At 44.8% G+C, this 17,930-nt stretch overlaps 1 protein-coding gene across 26 annotated transcripts in view; it reads right to left on the bottom strand.

The window, feature by feature from the left end:
- Positions 1-17,930, bottom strand: part of LOC135210852 (uncharacterized) — a 741,193-nt gene that overhangs the window by 15,708 nt on the left and 707,555 nt on the right. For all 26 annotated transcript variants that reach the window (XM_064243740.1, XM_064243745.1, XM_064243741.1 and 23 more), the window contains 2 exons: positions 2,147-2,328; positions 1,495-1,647 (listed from right to left, as the gene is read on the bottom strand). In XM_064243740.1, the coding sequence (XP_064099810.1) occupies positions 1,495-1,647; positions 2,147-2,328 (335 nt within the window). The remainder of the gene's footprint in view (positions 1-1,494; positions 1,648-2,146; positions 2,329-17,930) is intronic.

Genomic DNA, 17,930 nt, shown 5'->3' with positions numbered 1-17,930 from the left:
GTATTGATCCTGGAGGTAGATACCTCCATACGTCTGGAGGATCTTTTAATAGGAAGGGAAGTGTCTTTCCTTCTAGGAGGCTCCTTTGACAGGACTCCTACAAACGACGAAATCTGTTCCTGCATCGCCATCATGAACCTCTTAGTAGCCTCCTCTTTATCCTCTTCGGGAGGAGGGGAAGGAGGAGGGGAGGAGTCCATAGCCTCCACCTCCTGCCTCCTTCTCACTCTGGTTGAAAGAATGGCTCTTCTTGCCTTCTTAACTCCCGATGGAGACTCCTCAGGGAAGTTTTCAGGGCTCGAGTCAATAGTCGGCGCCCTCCAACTCCTCTTGAGAGGCCGAGATCGATCGGAATCTCTCCAATCACGTCTCGGTGATGAAGATCCCGACGACGAGAAACACTTACTTAGGACGCTTTTACAATAGCGGTCCTTGGCAGTCTGGGGTGTCACAGAAACCGCCGAAGGGACACCTGATCGGTGGGGATTCTCCACAACCTCCTTTCGGCTTTCGACATTCCTTCTCCTCTGGGCATGTGAGCTTGGAAGAGGTCTAGACCTAGGAGCGTTGCTGAGCCGACCAGATGCCCCCTCCACTACACTGGGGACACTCATATCACTGTCCACTGACAAATCACTAGCCTTACCTTGTATGGCAGCCATTTTGTTTTCCATCACTTTGAAGGCTGCTTTTAGATCTGCAAGTTCTTTCGCTGGATCTACAGGTTCTGCAATAGGAGAAGGGGCTGCAATGGAAGGAGAAGTAGCAATACTTACCCTTGGGGAAGATCCCAAGCTTGGAATTAGTTCAGATCTAGAACTACTTAAACTTCTATGAGAAGCCTTCCTCACTCTTTCTCTTTCTAACTTTTTTAAATAATTAGTTAGATTCTTCCATTCGTTCTCACTCAAGTTCTCACATTCTTTACAAGTATTAGTAAAAGAACATTCATACTCCCTGCACCTCTTGCATACCGTGTGAGGGTCTACCGAAGCTTTCGGCAACCTCGCCTTACAGCCTACATTCACACAACGTCTCACAACCATACCAGAGTCAGACATATTTAAAGAAAAATCCAAAATCAAGTCCACAAAACAGTCCACAAAAGCGTATGCCAATCCAACAATCCAGATACGTCACCAAAAGTCGGTCAAGAAGATCAATTGCCGGTGAAAAAAGAAAAACCAATCGAGAGGAACCAACAACAATGTTGATGGTCCGGGCGACAGAAGAATTCTGATTAGAAAACGGGGATGGTTCCTAGTCCTGCCACCCAGGGCAGGGCGGTAGATCACCTGACCTACCTGTAGCGTGTGCCGCGAAATTTGAAATTCTGTCGGAGACGACGGAGTCTATAGCTAAGTATATATCTGGCAGGGAAGTTGAATGTATAAAACTGGAATTTAGGCTTTAAATGTACAAACATTTTTAATAGGCGGACATATGTCTAAACCAAAAGCAGCAAATAGCAAGACCATGTATCAAGATACTTACCTTCCTTTTTAATTTGCTCTTTTCATCGGGGGGCACTCCTAGTGACTTTAAGTCTCTAATATCAAGGTTAAGTAGTCTAGGTCCAGTCATGCCAATTTCTTGAAATCTGCTAACACAGCTTTCCAGTCCTTGTACAACTAACCACTGGCTTACCTGAAGATGAAAATTTTTGTCATGTAAAAACTAAAAGCAAAAATACCAAATATTGAGTTTTTTAATTCTATAATTGCTCTTCAAAGTAAGCTAGGAGGCTACTAGTAGTTAAATTTGGTTTTTTGAACACTAATTTTTTCTATAGTGAACTGAAATATACTACTGTAATTAAACTTTTTTCATCATCCTGTATGTCATTTAAGAATGATGCTCCAAGTTATAAAAGTACAATTTACTTTAGTTACATAAAATATTGTGGGATTTGTCATTTGCTAAAATTCTGTTAAACTATAAAGCTTCAGAAAATATGTTATATTTAAAGTAAGGTACCTCAGAAAATATTTATGTTTAGGGTAAACCTTAAAGATGCCTAGTCTGAATTAAAAAGTCAATGCCCAGCTCACAACATTTGTTTAAATGAACAGTATTTTCTAACGTATAAAAAGTGACCAGATTTACAGTGCCAGGACACTTAAAATGTAAAGTGATAATATCGTACCTGCTCCTTTGTCCAGTCAATAACAGGAGCAGTTTGCCACATGTGGGCTCTTTTACTTCGGTCTGCAGGCATATGCATATGTGATAGAGAAGTCTGAGAACCTAGGGATGCTCCCGATCCCTCATCACCAGAGCCAAGTGATGCAGGCCCGCTGCTGATATCCCCACTACTACCATCCACACCTGTTTTGTATAAATAGATTTTGAGCTTTTAAAGGGTTTATTTTTGACATTGCATTGGTTGATTCTATAAGGGGTTTCTAAGTTGTTCCTCTCATATAAAGACTGTTTTGACCAAAGTATTCACAAGCTTCAACATGTACAGTAAATTCTCACTTTGAATACAATTTTGACCAAAGCATTCAAGCTTCAATGCATAACCTCCAACTTGGATACAATTTTAGCACAGAATTAAGAAAACAATTAAATCCAATATACATCAAACCACTGCACTGTCTTACTTAACCTCTTACTTAGGGTTTGAGGTAACCAACCATGTACAGTATATGTTTATTAGGAGGAAGATACCTTGGAGGGTGTAAGACTTCAATACTTTTCATTTTCTCAAACTCGGTATAAAACTGTTTTCAGACTGATGTTTACTTGGAAGGCTTGGTACTATAAAGGAATGGTTTGCATTTAAGAAGTAAATTTGAGCTATTACAACTGAAAACCATTTCTTTAAACTGAAATGTTCATTGAGGTGGGGGCTAGTTATGTAATAGAGAACATTTCTTCAACTGGGATATCAGATGAGGTTACTGTGTGTAAATCTGTTATATAAGTTGACACATAAAAGTAAGATTATACAATTTGGGTGTAGAGGCCTGCTGACTTGTTAAGTAGGGTGTTAATTTCTACTGGATGGATGGTACAGTTAGAGAACTGAGTGAGAAGTATTAAATTATGAAAAATGTTGCATGCATATGTCACACTGACTAATGGTGCAAGAGATTAACGCTAAGATCTGGAATTAAAAAATGCAACAGACCTAAAGATATTATCCAACAACTTGAGAAGAAGGGACTGCTGAAAAACATTGTCAAAACATGACGGAATTAACAAATAAAATATATTCTATGCATAGGCAGGTCTCCAAGAGCCTGAAATGCAATGCAGGCCAACTATTACTAATCCTGCAATCTTTAATCCGGTTCCATCAAATTATATCGAAGTTAGCGTTTGACTAGTAATTAATAGGCCTAAAAGTAAATGTTCGGTAGACTAAACGCTAATTGTCCTACATTTAACCAGGTTTATCAAACTTATGGTCTATTGAAGATTAATTACTGTTTCTTGTAATTAAAAACCACTTATTACGCTGTGCAAAATACTCAGAGCACTAACGTACCAAAATCGAGAAACGGCAGTTTGTGGATGTTAGTTACCATAACTACACATCACTCATTAAGTTGTATCACAATGACCTACTGAAAATTTGCCAATTGTCAGCTGTCTTGACTTTGCCTGTGAAGAGGATTGAGGGGCCCCTCACAGAAGCCGAATGCTTGGACAACTTGACAGGAGAACACCATCTTGCCTGCCGTTGCGGAGGGGGAGGAGGACGAGAATGAACCTCAGACTTAAGACAGCCTGATGTACTAAGCCTATTCTTAGTATCTGCTCGCCGTCTGTCAATCACATCTTCCAATTGAGTTCTTAGGAACAGAAACTGCCACCCTCTATAAGGCCGCATCCCTCCTGGCCAGGTTCTAGAAGATTGGCCCAAAAGGATGCACTAAGGTGGCCTGATATGAAATGGCCTTAGCTCCAGACTGCAACAGCCTGGCAAAAGAGGAACTGACTAAACCTTCAACATTGATACTATCTTGGCTACCACAGTGGACCACAAATCCAGCCAGGAGACAGTCTGGAAAATGGTAGAAGCCGTATTGCGAAGAAAAAGACCTACCTTCAAACCTAGTTAGATCCAGGGTCAAACTAGGTTTAAAATGGATCACGTCTGGATTAAGGTGACAGGACATTAGTTGAACCACAATGATGGAGCAATGGTTCTTATGCTGTGGGAGAGGAGAAAGAAGGAACTTTGATGATCCATGGGAGCGTACAGAACCATCACAGTCAGAAACCAAGGCATTAACATGTTGCAAGATAGACTGAGCATGCCCAGATAAGGGAAGCTCAAATGAAGCCCTAGTATCTTGTCTGAAACCAAGTAAGGCTTCTATACCCATATGGGTCATAGAAGACTGATTCTGTATTCTACAGCTAAAATTGTTGAACTTACGAATGAGATCAACAACCTCAGAGAAAGTAGACGGAAAGTCTTGGCTCCTATTCTCTGGCTCTGGCAAAGGAGACCGATGACATGAAGTAGGCTTTGAAGGTTCTTCATCTTTCCGCAACAGCACTGGTGAAGCTTCCCTTGGAAGCTGGGCATTATTCCTCCCACTGGAATAAAGAAATCACTGGCCCGGGAAAAGAGCAAAAGCGCCTACTCTCCAAGCCGGTCAAGGAAAGACTAGTGTGTCACAGGATTCTATGCCTGGTCGGTGACCAGCTTCCACCTCATATACGCATGAGTTGCCAGATGCTTCAGATCCTTGCTTTACAATCTTGGATTATTTTTAACCAGTTTCCAGCTGGTGTAAGATAATTCTCCTCTTGTTAAGACTGAGGGTTTTTTAGCTATGAAAAATACAAATTGATTAAAAAATGTCATATTATTATTAATCTTTCACACAATGCAAAGGTCTTAAGATAGTCTGGTACTGAATTTAAGTCCTGGCGGGAAAAAAAAAGTGACGTGCAAAACGTTTTGGAATAGGTAACCGGTTAAAACGTTTTGATACAAAGATGTTCAGCAATTATAAATAAAGATAGGGTGCATTTTTAACCCATCTTTGATAATTTACGAAAGTATCTCCTAATTTAGTTTTATTCAACACAAAAGGTAATGATGATGTCGGTAAAAAGCAATCAACTCATGTTTTTGAAAATGTAAAAATCGGAATGAAAATGCCACATGATCTCACTGTTAATATTTTACAATATGATACATGTCAATAAATGCAATACAGTGGTCCCCACATATTTGCAGGGGATGCGTTCCAGACCTCCCCCATGAATAGCTAGAACCCGTGAATACTTAGAACCCCTCCTCTAAAAATGCTTATAACTGCCTATCTTGAATGTGTAATCACCAAAATATGTATTCATGAAAATATCATCCTGCATCAAATGTGCATTAAAATATCATCCTATTACAGTACATATTAATCTTTGAAATATTATTAATACTATTTCAAAGTAACTTACACTTTATTGTTACATATATGTACTGTATGACTTAGTTACGTGTAAAAATGATATTGTTAGTATACAATAAAGTTTTGTACATACTTACCTGGCAGATATATACTTAGCTTAGGTCTCTGACGTCACGACAGAAAATTCAAAACTCGCGGCACACGCTACAGGTAGGTCAGGTGATCTCCTTACCCGCCGCTGGGTGGCGGGTGTAAGAACCAGTCCCCCTTTCTTGTCAGATTATTTTCTTCCCCCTGTCTCCTAAGGGGAGGCTGGGCGGGCCATCAATCGTATATATCTGCCAGGTAAGTATGTACAAAACTTTATTGCATACTAACAATATCATTTTTGTACATGAACTTCCCTGCCAGATATATACTTAGCTGATTGACACCCTTGGTGGAGGGAAAGAGACACAAACTCACCTAGAAAGTGGGGACAACACATGTTAAAGGAATAAAAAATAAACCCTTGGTTCTTACCTGATTTAGGCAGAAGACTTCATAGTTACTGTCTATTAGTCTGCGTTGCCTAAAGAGTCTCAGCGAGGGCGTGACCTATGGCTGAAGAACTCTTTGGGTCTACCAATGGGAACTGAGTCCACTTACTTGGCAGAATCCAAACAGGGTCTGGTCAATGGGGATCAACCCGCTTACATGCCAGAGCCTATCACTACCAACCGCAAGGAGCCTCAAGCACAACCGATCACCTAACCAATTACTAATATTAGTATACGAAAGAAGGAGCTGCCTCCTGCAACCTCCTTCGTACAACCAAAAACTCAAAATTAAAAACTAACAGGGAAAAGGATTAAAAAGGATGTGTTTCAGCTCCCTGCCCCAGCACTGAATCCGCCGATACGTAAGGGCCTAGCCCAAAACACTTTTCATACTTAATCGATATGTCTTTCAGGTAGTGATTGGAGAAGACTGATTCACACCTCCAAAAAGTGGCCTTCATGAGGTTTTGTAATGACATATTCTTCTTGAAAGCCAAAGACGTCGCGATGGCCCTTACTTCGTGCGCCTTGACTTTCAGAAGACTAAACTGTTGCTGACTGCACGATGTGTGGGCTTCTCTAATAACATTCCTGATAAAGAATGAGAGGGCATTTTTAGATAAGGGCCTACTGGGGTCCCTTACAGAGCACCAGAGATTGCTCTCATTAGCAGCAAGTCTTCTCTTCCTTTGAAGATAAAATTTCAGGCTTCTCACGGGGCAAAGAGATCTCTCCTCTTCTGTCCCAACTAAGGAGGATAAGCTTTTAATTTCGAAGCTCCTGGGCCATGGTGAAGAAGGGTTTTCATTCTTGGCTAGGAAAGCCGGAAGAAAAGAGCAAATCGCGGAGCCTCCTTGAAAACCTACCTCACCTTCTAGAGCCTGCAGCTCGCTGACTCTCTTCGCTGAAGCTAACGCACAGAGAAAAAGAGTCTTCATCGAAAGGTCTCTGAACGAAGCTGTATGGGGAGGTTCGAATCTTGAGGACCTCAAAAAGAGCAGCACGACATCTAGATTCCAGCTAGGAACTAAGTAGGAGGTTCTTTTAACCGTCTCAAATGATTTGATTAAGTCATGGAGGTCCTTGTCTTCGGATATGTTTAATCCTCTATGACGAAAAACTGAGGAAAGCATGCTCCTGTAGCCCTTGATGGTGGAGACTACTAACCCGCATTTTTCCCTCGGGAAGAAAAGGAAATCTGCTATCTGAGTCACAGAGGTACTGGAGGAGGAAACTTTATGAGTCCTGCACCAACGTCGAAAAACGTCCCACTTCGACTGGTAGACTCTAGATGTGGAAGGTCTACGTGCATTGGCAATAGCCCTTGCAGACTTTGCCGAAAAGCCCTTAGCTCTGACGAGACTCTTGATAGTCTGAATCCAGTCAGACTGAGAGCGGGGAGGTTTTTGTGAAACCTGTCGAAGTGGGGCTGTTTGAGCAGATAGACTCTTAGTGGTAGGGATCTTGGAACATCCACCAGCCATTCCAGTACCTCTGTGAAGCAGTCGTGGGCGGGCCAGAACGGAGCTATCAGAGTCATCCTTGCTCCCTCTGAAGCTGCGAACTTCCTTAGCGTTTCCCCTAGAATCTTGAAAGGCGGGAACGCGTAAAGATCCAGGTTTTTCCAATCCATCAGGAATGCAGCTATTGCCACTGCTCTTGGGTCCGCAATAGGGGAGCAGTATAGATCTATCCTCGCATTCCTGGAGGTCGCAAATAGATCGAGATGGGGCCTGCCCCACGTCCTCCACAGCTCCTGGCATACGTCCGAGTGTAGAGTCCACTCTGAGGGAAGGACTTGATTCCTTCTGCTTAGCAGATCCGCTCTGACATTTCTTTCTCCCTGTACGAACCTGGTGAGAAGACTTATCTTCCTTTCCTCCGACCACAGGAGGAGCGATCTCGCTGTCTCGTACAGGGAGAAAGAGTGAGTCCCCCCGTTTCCGAATGTAAGCCAGGGCTGTGGTGTTGTCCGAGTTAGATCTGAACTGACTTTCCCTTTACGAGGGGTTCGAAGGTTTTGAGAGCGAACCAAATCGCTGTTAGCTCTTTCTTGTTGATGTGCCAGGACACCTGATCCCCCATCCAGGTGCCTGACACTTCTCTCGACCCGAGAGTAGCTCCCCAACCTATGTCCGATGCGTCTGCATATAACACTAGGCTGGGGTTCCGAACCTGCAAGGAAAGGCCTTCCTTGAACAGAAGAGGGTCTAGCCACCAACGTAGATCCTCCTTTATCTCTTGCGAAATCTTGAACGCAAAGTCTAGACCTTGAGATCTTCGGTTCCAGTTCCTCGTCAGGAAGAACTGTAGGGGTCTGAGGTGCAACCTCCCTAGAGAAACGAATTGCTCCAGCGAGGAGAGTGTCCCCAACAAACTCATCCACTCCCTCGCTGTGCATACATCTTTCTCTAGAAAGATTGCTACCTTCTCCGAACCTCGGGTTATCCTCTCTGGGGAAGGATACACCCAAAAAACCTGAGAAGCCATCAGAATCCCCAGATAGATACGCTCTTGACTGGGGATTAGCTGTGACTTCTCGAAATTCACTAGCAAACCCAGAGAAGCTGCTAGATTCAACGTTAATCGTAAGTCCTCCAGACATTTCTCCTTGGACTTGGCCCTGATTAGCCAATCGTCCAAGTAGAGGGAAATCCTCATTCCCTCAAGATGAAGCCACTGAGCAACGTTCTTCATCAGCCCAGTGAAGACTTGGGGGGCTGTGGAAAGGCCGAAGCATAGGGCCCTGAACTGAAAAACGTTCACTCCCCACATGAATCTTAGAAATTTGCGTGAAGAAGGATGGATCGGCACGTGGAAGTAAGCGTCCTGAAGGTCCAGTGACACCATCCAGTCCCCGGGACGAAGAGCTGCTAAGACTGATGAAGTCGTCTCCATAGCGAACTTCCTCTTCTTCACAAAGACGTTCAGGGCGCTTACGTCCAGAACCGGCCTCCATCCTCCTGAGTTCTTGGGAACTAGGAACAGACGGTTGTAGAAACCCGCGGAAAGAGGGTCCTGTACCATCTCTATTGCCTCTTTCTCCAACATCAGCTCTACTGCTAGAGCGAGGGCTTGATTCATTAGTGGGTCTTTGTATTTGGCCACCAGTTCCCTTGGAGTGGTGGTTAAAGGTGGTCTCGAGATAAAGGGAATGAGGTATCCCCTCTTGATGATAGCGAGGGACCAGTTGTCCGCCCCCTTTTGTGCCCAGACATCCGCAAAGTTCAGAAGTCTCGCACCCACAGTTGTCTGGAGGACACGCGAGCTACTTCTTGGCCCTAATAGACCGAGAGAAGGTCCTTCCTCTTCTGGGTGGTCTCGAACCTCTGGAGGAAGAAGAGCGGGACGAAGGGCCTCCTCGAAAGGGCTCTTGCCTACTCTGAGTTTCCTTCTTCGTTTTCTGTTGGAACGAAGGTTTCGGGATTCTAGCTGAGCGAGCCAGCATATCCTGCGTCGCTTTTGCTGACAACGAGCTGGAGATGTCATTAATTATCTTCTTCGGGAAGAGTTGCGGAGAAAGTTGGGAATACAACAAGGAAGCTCTCTGTGCATGAGAAACAGCCTTGGTAAGAAAGGAGCAGAAAACGGCCCTCTTCTTTACTACTCCTGCGCCAAAAAGGGAAGCTATCTCCCCGGATCCGTCTCTCACTGCCTTGTCCATACAAGACAGCACTGCGTGAAGGTCTTCAGGTGAAAGAGTGTCTTGATCTTGAGTCCTCTTAGCCATGACTCCAAGGGTCCAGTCAAGAAAGTTAAAAACCTCTAAGACTCGGAACATTCCCTTCAGAAGGTGATCCAACTCGCTCATACCCCACGTCGTCTTCGCAGAATTAAGCGCCGAGCGACGTGCGGAATCAACCAACGAAGAGAAGTCCGAGTCTGCTGAAGAGGGAAAAGTCAGACCCAAGGGCTCTCCTGACTCGTACCAGAACCCCATCTTACCCGTAAGTTTGGACGGGGAAAAAGAAAATACGGTCTTGCCTTTCTCTTCCTTCGATACCAACCAGTCGTCAAAGTTCTTGAGAGCCTTCTTCATCGACACTGTCGGTTTCATCTTAACGACTGAAGACTTCTTAGTCGTATTGGTCGTTGAAAATAGGAGCAACGGCCGAAAGAGACCCCAAAATCTTGCAAGAGGAGATCGGTCAGTCTCTTGTATGAAGAAACTGAAGCATCCTTGGGCAAATCTTCCTCAGAATCCCCAAGGTATTCTTCAGAAGAATGACGTTTAGAAGTTCTACTGCCAGGAGGAGAGCTATTCCTTGGAGAGCGCCTACTGGGAGAATGTCCACTGGGAGAGCGCTTACATGGAGAGCGCCTACAGAGAGAGCGCCTACTAGAAGAACGCCTACCAGGAGAGCGCCTACCTAGAGAGCGCCTACTTGGAGAGCGCCTACTAGGAGAACGCCTACTTGGGGAGCGCTTACTAGGAGAGCGCCTACTTGGGGAGCGCCTGTTAGGAGAGCGCCTGGACAAGGGAGAGCGCCTATCAGGCTCTCTGCCCCTGCTAGGCTCTTGGCGCCTGCCATCCTCAAAACGCCTGCCAGGCTCTTGGTGCCTATCAGACTCAAAACCCCTACCAGGCTCTTGACACCTGCCATGGGGAGAGAAAACATCCACGGAGGAGTCCCTGTCTGAAGCACGGCGCTTACAAGGCTCTGAGCGCCTATCCAATCGGGAGTGATCCAACGGAGAGGAATGCTTCCACTGGCGCCTACAAGGCTCTTGGCGCCTACTAGGCTCTTGGCGCCTACTAGGCTCCGAGCGTCCGTCAAAAGGAGAGCGGCAACCAGGCGAAGAACTCTTCCTTCGCTCCTGACGATAACGAGGCTCTTGACGTCTGTCAAGCTCTTGACGCCTAACTGAAGAGGAGCGGAAATCCTGAGGAGAGAGCCTGTCCGGCTCCTTACGCCTGACATGCTCAATACTCTTGCTGGGGAGAGAGGAGAGCCTACTCGGAGATTGATCCCGAACTTCAGTCTGCCCTTCTGACTTCCTGCTACGAGGCTCAAAAACTTCTGTAGCCGGAGGAGAGCTAGCAGAAGGGACGTTCTTAGACTTCTTCACCGGAAGCGAGGCGTCCTCCCGACGATGAGAAGTCCCGGCAATAGAATCAGCTAAAGCCGCAATCTGCGCCTGCAGACCCGCCAGGATGCGCGCAGGAGACCTCTTAAATTCCTCTACAGGAGACGAAGTCCGAGACCGAATAGGAGAAGCGTAAACAGAAGAATTCTTGGCTCTCTTGCGTTCCACTTCTGGTTCTTCCGCGAAGGATTCGGGGCTGGAAGGAAGGGCGCAAGGAGCTTTCCAGGGCCTCTTGAGAGGGCGAGACGACTCCGAGGCGCTCCATCTACGCTTAGGAGAAGGCGACGAAGATGACGAGAAGCACTGGTGCAATAACTCCTTCTTGGTTCGATCCAAGGCAGCCTGGGAACGAGCAACAGGATCTGCCGAGGGGACGCCTGACCGGTGGGGGTTCTCCCTAACCTTCCTGCGGCTTTCGACTTTCCTCCTCCACTGGGTCTGGGAGTCTGGAAGAGGTCTAGGCCTGGAAGCGTTAGTGAGCCGGTCAGATGCACCCTCCACTGCACTGATCACTTGCACTATCACTCTTACCTTGTCGAGAGCGAGCGAAGCTCTCATTACTCCTGATCGAGGCTCTCCCGGAAGCAACTTCCGAAAACGAATCTTCGGGTTCAAAGCTGGGCGCAGGGGCTGAAATGGAGAAGGAACTACTTCTACTACAGGGTTCTCAGCGTCAATCTCACTCACCCTCGATCTACTAGAGCTCCTCGAAGAAGCCTTGCGCGCCCTATCCTTCTCTAACTTCCTCACATAAGAAGAAAGAGCCTTCCAACCATCCTCATCCAAATTCTCACACTCTTTGCAAGGGTTAATAAAAGAGCATTCATTCCCTCTACAAGACGTACATACAGAGTGAGGATCTAATGCAGCTTTGGGAAGTCTTACTTTACATTCCTTCACTGAACAAACCCTAAATAAAGTAGGTTTCTTAACTTCAGAATCATCCATGATTATTAATTCTAAGAGAAATCCAATAGAAAAATCCAAATAACAATCCAAAAAGCGTATGCCAAGCCAACAAACAAAGGGTACTTCACCAAAATCCAATTCGTCGGCAACGAGAAAGAATTTAACTATCGTAAGGACTGAACAACAGGTGTTGTCTGACAAGAAAGGGGGACTGGTTCTTACACCCGCCACCCAGCAGCGGGTAAGGTAGATCACCTGACCTACCTGTAGCGTGTGCCGCGAGTTTTGAATTTTCTGTCGTGACGTCAGAGACCTAAGCTAAGTATATATCTGGCAGGGAAGTTCATGTACAAAAATATGTAATCCAGTCTCCCCATAAGTACTCAGTCATGCACGTTTTCTTTCATGCAGTTACTATTCAAGCCGTCCAGTTTTCTTTATACAAGGGAAACTATTGTAAACCATTGTATGTAAAATCAGAGCGAGAGAGAGAGAGAACAAAATATGTATGAACATAAAAAAAAAAATTTATACACTAGTACAATATACACGAACATTTAAAATTGTATACACTAGTGCAAGAGTAAATAGGGTGCTAACTAGTGATGAATGTTGATTAAAGATGACAATGAATTAGCTGTGCAGTTGAAAGAATGCCTTTTTAGACTTCACAACTTAACAGATGAGTTCCATCTCCTCTGAGGGTGCCTCTTCACCTTCAGGAGGTACTGCCTTAGGCAATTCAATAGGTTTTGGAGGGGTCCTTCTTCATGGTGATTGGCAGCTACTGTTGATGCTTCTTCATGGTGGTGAGGGCTTGATTATAGGGCTCAAATGCCATATCAGGGACATTAAGAGAACTTTAAGGAGCGTTCCATGTAAGGATCCCCTGTTGCAACAAATTCCTGGGTATCACTTATCTTTCTCCTAATTTGGGAGAGGTGTTCTTAAGTTAGGCCCTCCTGCTCCTGCTCCTGTTCCTCTCCAGATTTAGAGTGTTTTCTTCCTCGCTGGCAGACTTCATCAGGTCTTCCAAATCCTGGTCTGTCAGGGGGTCAGAATGGGCATCAATGAGGATGCTAACTTCATCCTCTGTGATATTGTCAAAGCCTTAAACACCAAGAAATCCCACCAACTGGACTGCGTTATTAATGGCTGGATGTTGAATTTCCTGAGGGGAGAAGCCTGTATAATTATGGACACAATTCGGCCACAACTTACTCCAGCATGCATTCAGGGTCTCCTCCTTCATGTCCTTCAGCAACTGGTCAATGACATACAGACAGGAGGCAATCGTGAATTTACACCAATAATCTTTCAGCATATATTCTATCATGGTCAATTGCATTAGCAAGGTGCTGGAGCGAGTTCCCAGTGCAGAGTGCCTTGAAGGCAGAGATCATGCCCCGGTCCATAGGCTGGAGGAGAGAGGTGTTGGGAGGGAGGAACTCGAACTAGACTCCCTCGTAATAAAGATTGAGAGGGTGGCCACCAGCATTGTCCATAATTAGCAACAGCTTGAACTCCAAGTCCAAGTTGCCCAGGTATTGCCTAACTTGAGGAATGAAGCTTTGGTGGAACCAATACTCTGTAAGGACTTTGGTGATCCAAGCCGTGGGATTATGCATTCAGAAGACAGACAGCAATGCCTTGCTCTTATTCTTGAGTGCCCAGGAGTTTGCAGCCTTGTAAATGAGGTCTGGTTTATCCATATTGAACACATATTCTAGGTGGTATCCTTTCTCTGGCAGAATATTCTTGAAGGTCTCGGGATATTTTGTGGCAGCTTGTCAGCTGATGCTGCTTCCCCATTTAGGGGAACAGACTTTAGGTGGAACCGCTTCTGGAACCTGTGAAACCATCCTTTGCTCACCTGAAAAACTTGGGAGGACAATGGTCCTGGTTGTGGCTCTTCCTCTTCATCTTCTTCTGGTGCAAGTTCATCAAAGCCCAAGAATTCTAAGTGTTCTTCATCGCCACCTTCCATAGCAGATGATAGCTGCTGGTAGAGCTGTCACACTTTCTTACGTATGATGTTGGAGTCAAAGAATACGTTCTCCTTACGGCAGTCCTTGAGCCAATATGTGAGTGCAGATTCCATCCATACGATTGTTTTATCTCGCACTGTCGACATTGCTTTAGCTGTACCAAAGTAGCTCATGCTTACACTTTTTTTATTTCACTTTCTTTTTTTTAAATTTGCCTCGCTGTGCTCTCATTCACATTAAAATGGCGGCCAAGCACGACAAAATTTTTGCCTTCCTCCAACATATCGAGAACTTTCACCTTCTCATCGAGCTTCGTGACGGCCTTCTTTCTTTTAGGCTCTTTGCCAGAAGCCCAAGAAGGAGCTTGGCGCTTTTTAGGAGTCATTTTCGGCATGATTTGTACGATAATATGCCGATACGTAAAACACAGCTTCATGACTATGTCCGCTTATATCAGTAACTTTCTATGCAGTGAGGTTGATCAAGGAGAGATGCGTGATGCCCACAACCATCTTTGGGAGATGGGACTCAGTTTCAACCAATCAACACCAAGTGTATAGCCAATGAGCAACAAGAAAAATGAATGCTGCTCCTGGATTGGTTGCTTTGCAGACGACAGCCAATAGCATGTTGAGTATCATTTTGTCTGGGTACTGCTCTAAGAAGGCGTCACGGCATCACAAGATTTGTTTATTTGTGGAAAATTGGCTTGGATGAAGTATCTTTTATTAAAAACAAATTATATTAAAATTTTGCTGTTTACATTAACTTTGTACAGAACTGTAATATTTGAAAAGTAATAAATCTTTTTTCATCATAAAAAAAATGTAGATATGCTCTGTGTACTTACAGTATCATCTTAAAATACTATGTACGTAGTAGTACGTATATATATATAATATTTATAAATAATCTTAAAACCAAACATTTCATAAAATGTAGGCTATATGCAGAATATCGATGTGCAATTTTTGCCCAATTGACCCAATGCAGTTCAATGTTCTATCATTTGTGTTTTGCATGTGAGGTACAGTATATTACTAAAGACTAACATTCTTTAAAATGTCCTCTATACATTCTGCTTCTCCTAGGGCTTCTGGCAAAGAGCCTAAGTGTCAAAAGCCCTTACAATTAATGAGAAGAGGAGAAAATGACGTGACTGTATGTTGAGAGAGGGCAAAAGTCATGGAGAAGTAGCAGGCCATTGCCATGTGACTGAAAGCGCAGTTACCTGCATTGAGAACAAGTATGAACAGGGTAAAATACTTGGGAGGTCATTCTTGGGGAAGAACTCGCTGCCCTTCACTAACCCATCAACAGACCAGGCCTACACTACTTTGCTTCTCATGTGCTGCCTCCTAGCGGGATGCCTTTGTCAACATCGACACTTACTGGGTTGCGCTTTATCCCTCTGCCAGTGAGGCCATCAACCAGCACTGCCATTTGAGATGTCATGATGTCACTCTCAGCATTGTTGTGATGTTCGCTTATGACATCATCACAACCTCTTGCTGAATCATTGGAGATGTTTCAAGCTATGGTCAAGAGCTGGACCCTGATTTTTGAGAGAGGTATTCTCTCTCTCTGGCAAGAAGAGTCATAGGAGGAGTATTCTTCCTCTCCTCCTTCTAGAAAGATATGTTGTAGAGGGAGTAAGCTCTCTCCTCCTCCATCTCCTTCTCCTCACCCTTTAGTCAAATGTTGGAGAATTCTGGACTTGGTGGCATTGTCTTCTGTGAGTGAGAGGAGCGTTTCGCTGACTTCTCTACACGGATGTGACCATGGAAGTGTTAGTCCTTCATCTCAACCATCTCCGTCGTAAAGATGATAAGGCTCCAATCAAGAGGTTAAAGGTGCCTGCTATAGCCGTGTCTCCTGCATCTTCTAAGGATTCTTCACTATCTGGGTATGGATATAGATACCACAGTGTTGGGGGTTTTTTCGTCAGACCAGAGGTTGGAGAAGCTCAGGTTGGTGGCATCATTCCTGTCACAGTCTGAACAGCCAGCTCGCCAGTGGTAGGCCCTTCTGGGGATTTTGTCTTTCTCTGGAGAAGCTTGTCCCTCATGGTCACCTTCACCTTTGCTCTCTACAGTGGAGGCTGAAGGAATTCTGGTCCCTGGCAGGAGATTTCCCTCTGCAGAGAGTTCCTCTGTCAGAAGAGGTAAGAAAAGACCTTCGTTGGTGGTTGGATAACCAGAATCTCAAGGTGGCAGTCCTTCTGCAATCACCACCTCCAGACTTCCTCCTGTTTTCGGATGCCTCCATCAACGGTTAGTGTGCTCATCTAGAAGATTTCCTTGCCCAAGGTGTTTGGAGTGTGGAGGACAAGCTGCTTCACATCAATATTTTGGAGTTGAAAGCAGCTTTCCTAGGTCTGCAGAAGTCCTGGGAGAGGGTAGGTCATTCCATCGTGCAGATTTCAGGCAACACCACAGTGGTCGCCTATGTGAACAAATGGGAGTCTAATGTCTCATCAACTCCATTCATTGACAGTCAAGTTACACCTGGGGGCGATTTGACAACTCTGTGGAGCTCTCCGCCAGAGACATTCCAGGCAAGACGAATATGGTGGCCAACAAGCTGAGTTGTCGGAACAAGATCCTGAGCATGGAGTAATCAGCATCGGGATGCGGCAGACAGGCTTTTTCATGCTTGGGGAAGGCCTATGCTAGACCTCTTTGCTACTCGCTTCAACAGGAAGCTGGAGGTATACCGTTCGGTGGTCCTGGATCCTCTTGCTCTAGCAGAGAACGCCTTGCAGCATGCTTGGGACAATCACAAGGTGGACGCCTTCCCTTTGTTCTGCCTGATCCGTCAAGTTCTGAACAGAGTAATGAGTTCTCGAAATCTCGGGATGACTTTGGTGGCACCTCTGTGGCCTCAAGCGGAGTGGTTCTTGGACTTTGTCTCTTCTGTCAGAAGTTCCAAGAGAAATTCCCCCATAGGGACAGCTCCTTTGCCAACATCACGTGGAAGGTTTCACCAATCAGTAGTCCCTGTCTCTTCAAGGCTGGAAACTATCAGGTATCTCCTCCAAGCAAGAGGTTTTTCTCAAAAGGCTGTGGGCCAGATGTCCGGTTATCTCAGAAAATTTTCGTCAGCAGTTTACCAGGGGGAGTGGGTAGTCTACTGTGAATGGTGTCGTCGACAGGGTTTCTCTCCACTCAGAGCTCTTGTTCAGTGGATAGTGGATTTTCTGATCTTCCTCAGGGTTGAGAAAGGTCTTCCCGTTTCAGCTGTCAGAGGCCACAGAGTGGCCTTGGGCTTGGTTTTGCGCCTGAAAGGCATGGTCATCTCTGCATACTGGGAAATCTCCTTGTTGTTCAGGGGTTTTGAACAGTCCTGTTCACCAAGAGAACTTAAACCTCCTGCATTGTGGGACATACATGGATAGTTTCCGGTATTAAGCAGGCAAATACCTTTGACCCTCTGACTAGCAAGTTAATTCCAAAAACAGTATCAGCACCTGCATTTCTTTAATGAATAAAGCAATTATATATACTATATATGAATAATTTTAAAAATTAATATGTAATATATATATATAGTGATACCTTGACCTACGAGTGAATTATTGTACTAGTTTTCCGAAGTACGAGTCGTCACTCGGTCGATTTTTTGCTTTGTTACATGAGCAAAAAATTGAGGTACGAGCTCGAGATGGCACTGCTATGTAGATGGCATAGTAAAAAAAATTAAGATAAGCAAAGAAGAAAAATTAAATATGCATCTTTTCCATGAATATTTCAAAAAGTTATGCAGTGGAACCTCTACATACGAAAGTCCCTACTTACGAAAAATCCAGGTTACGAAAGCAAAGGCAAAGATTTTTTTGCTTCCATGTACAAAAATAATTCAGGTTGCGACAGGGTGTTATGTGCTATAAACCGAAATTCACCCAGGCTGCTGAGAACAAATTTAAAACTTGCACGCCGCCAACTGAGTAGACTCGCCACCATCCTCCCGCTCTACCATTGGTTCCTGATGCTAGTCACTGCCGTAAGATCCTGCTCTCCTATTGGTCAGCA

Source organism: Macrobrachium nipponense, chromosome 4, assembly GCF_015104395.2.
Source record: "Macrobrachium nipponense isolate FS-2020 chromosome 4, ASM1510439v2, whole genome shotgun sequence".
NCBI lineage: Eukaryota > Metazoa > Arthropoda > Malacostraca > Decapoda > Palaemonidae > Macrobrachium > Macrobrachium nipponense.
This window is presented reverse-complemented; position numbering and strand designations above follow the sequence as displayed.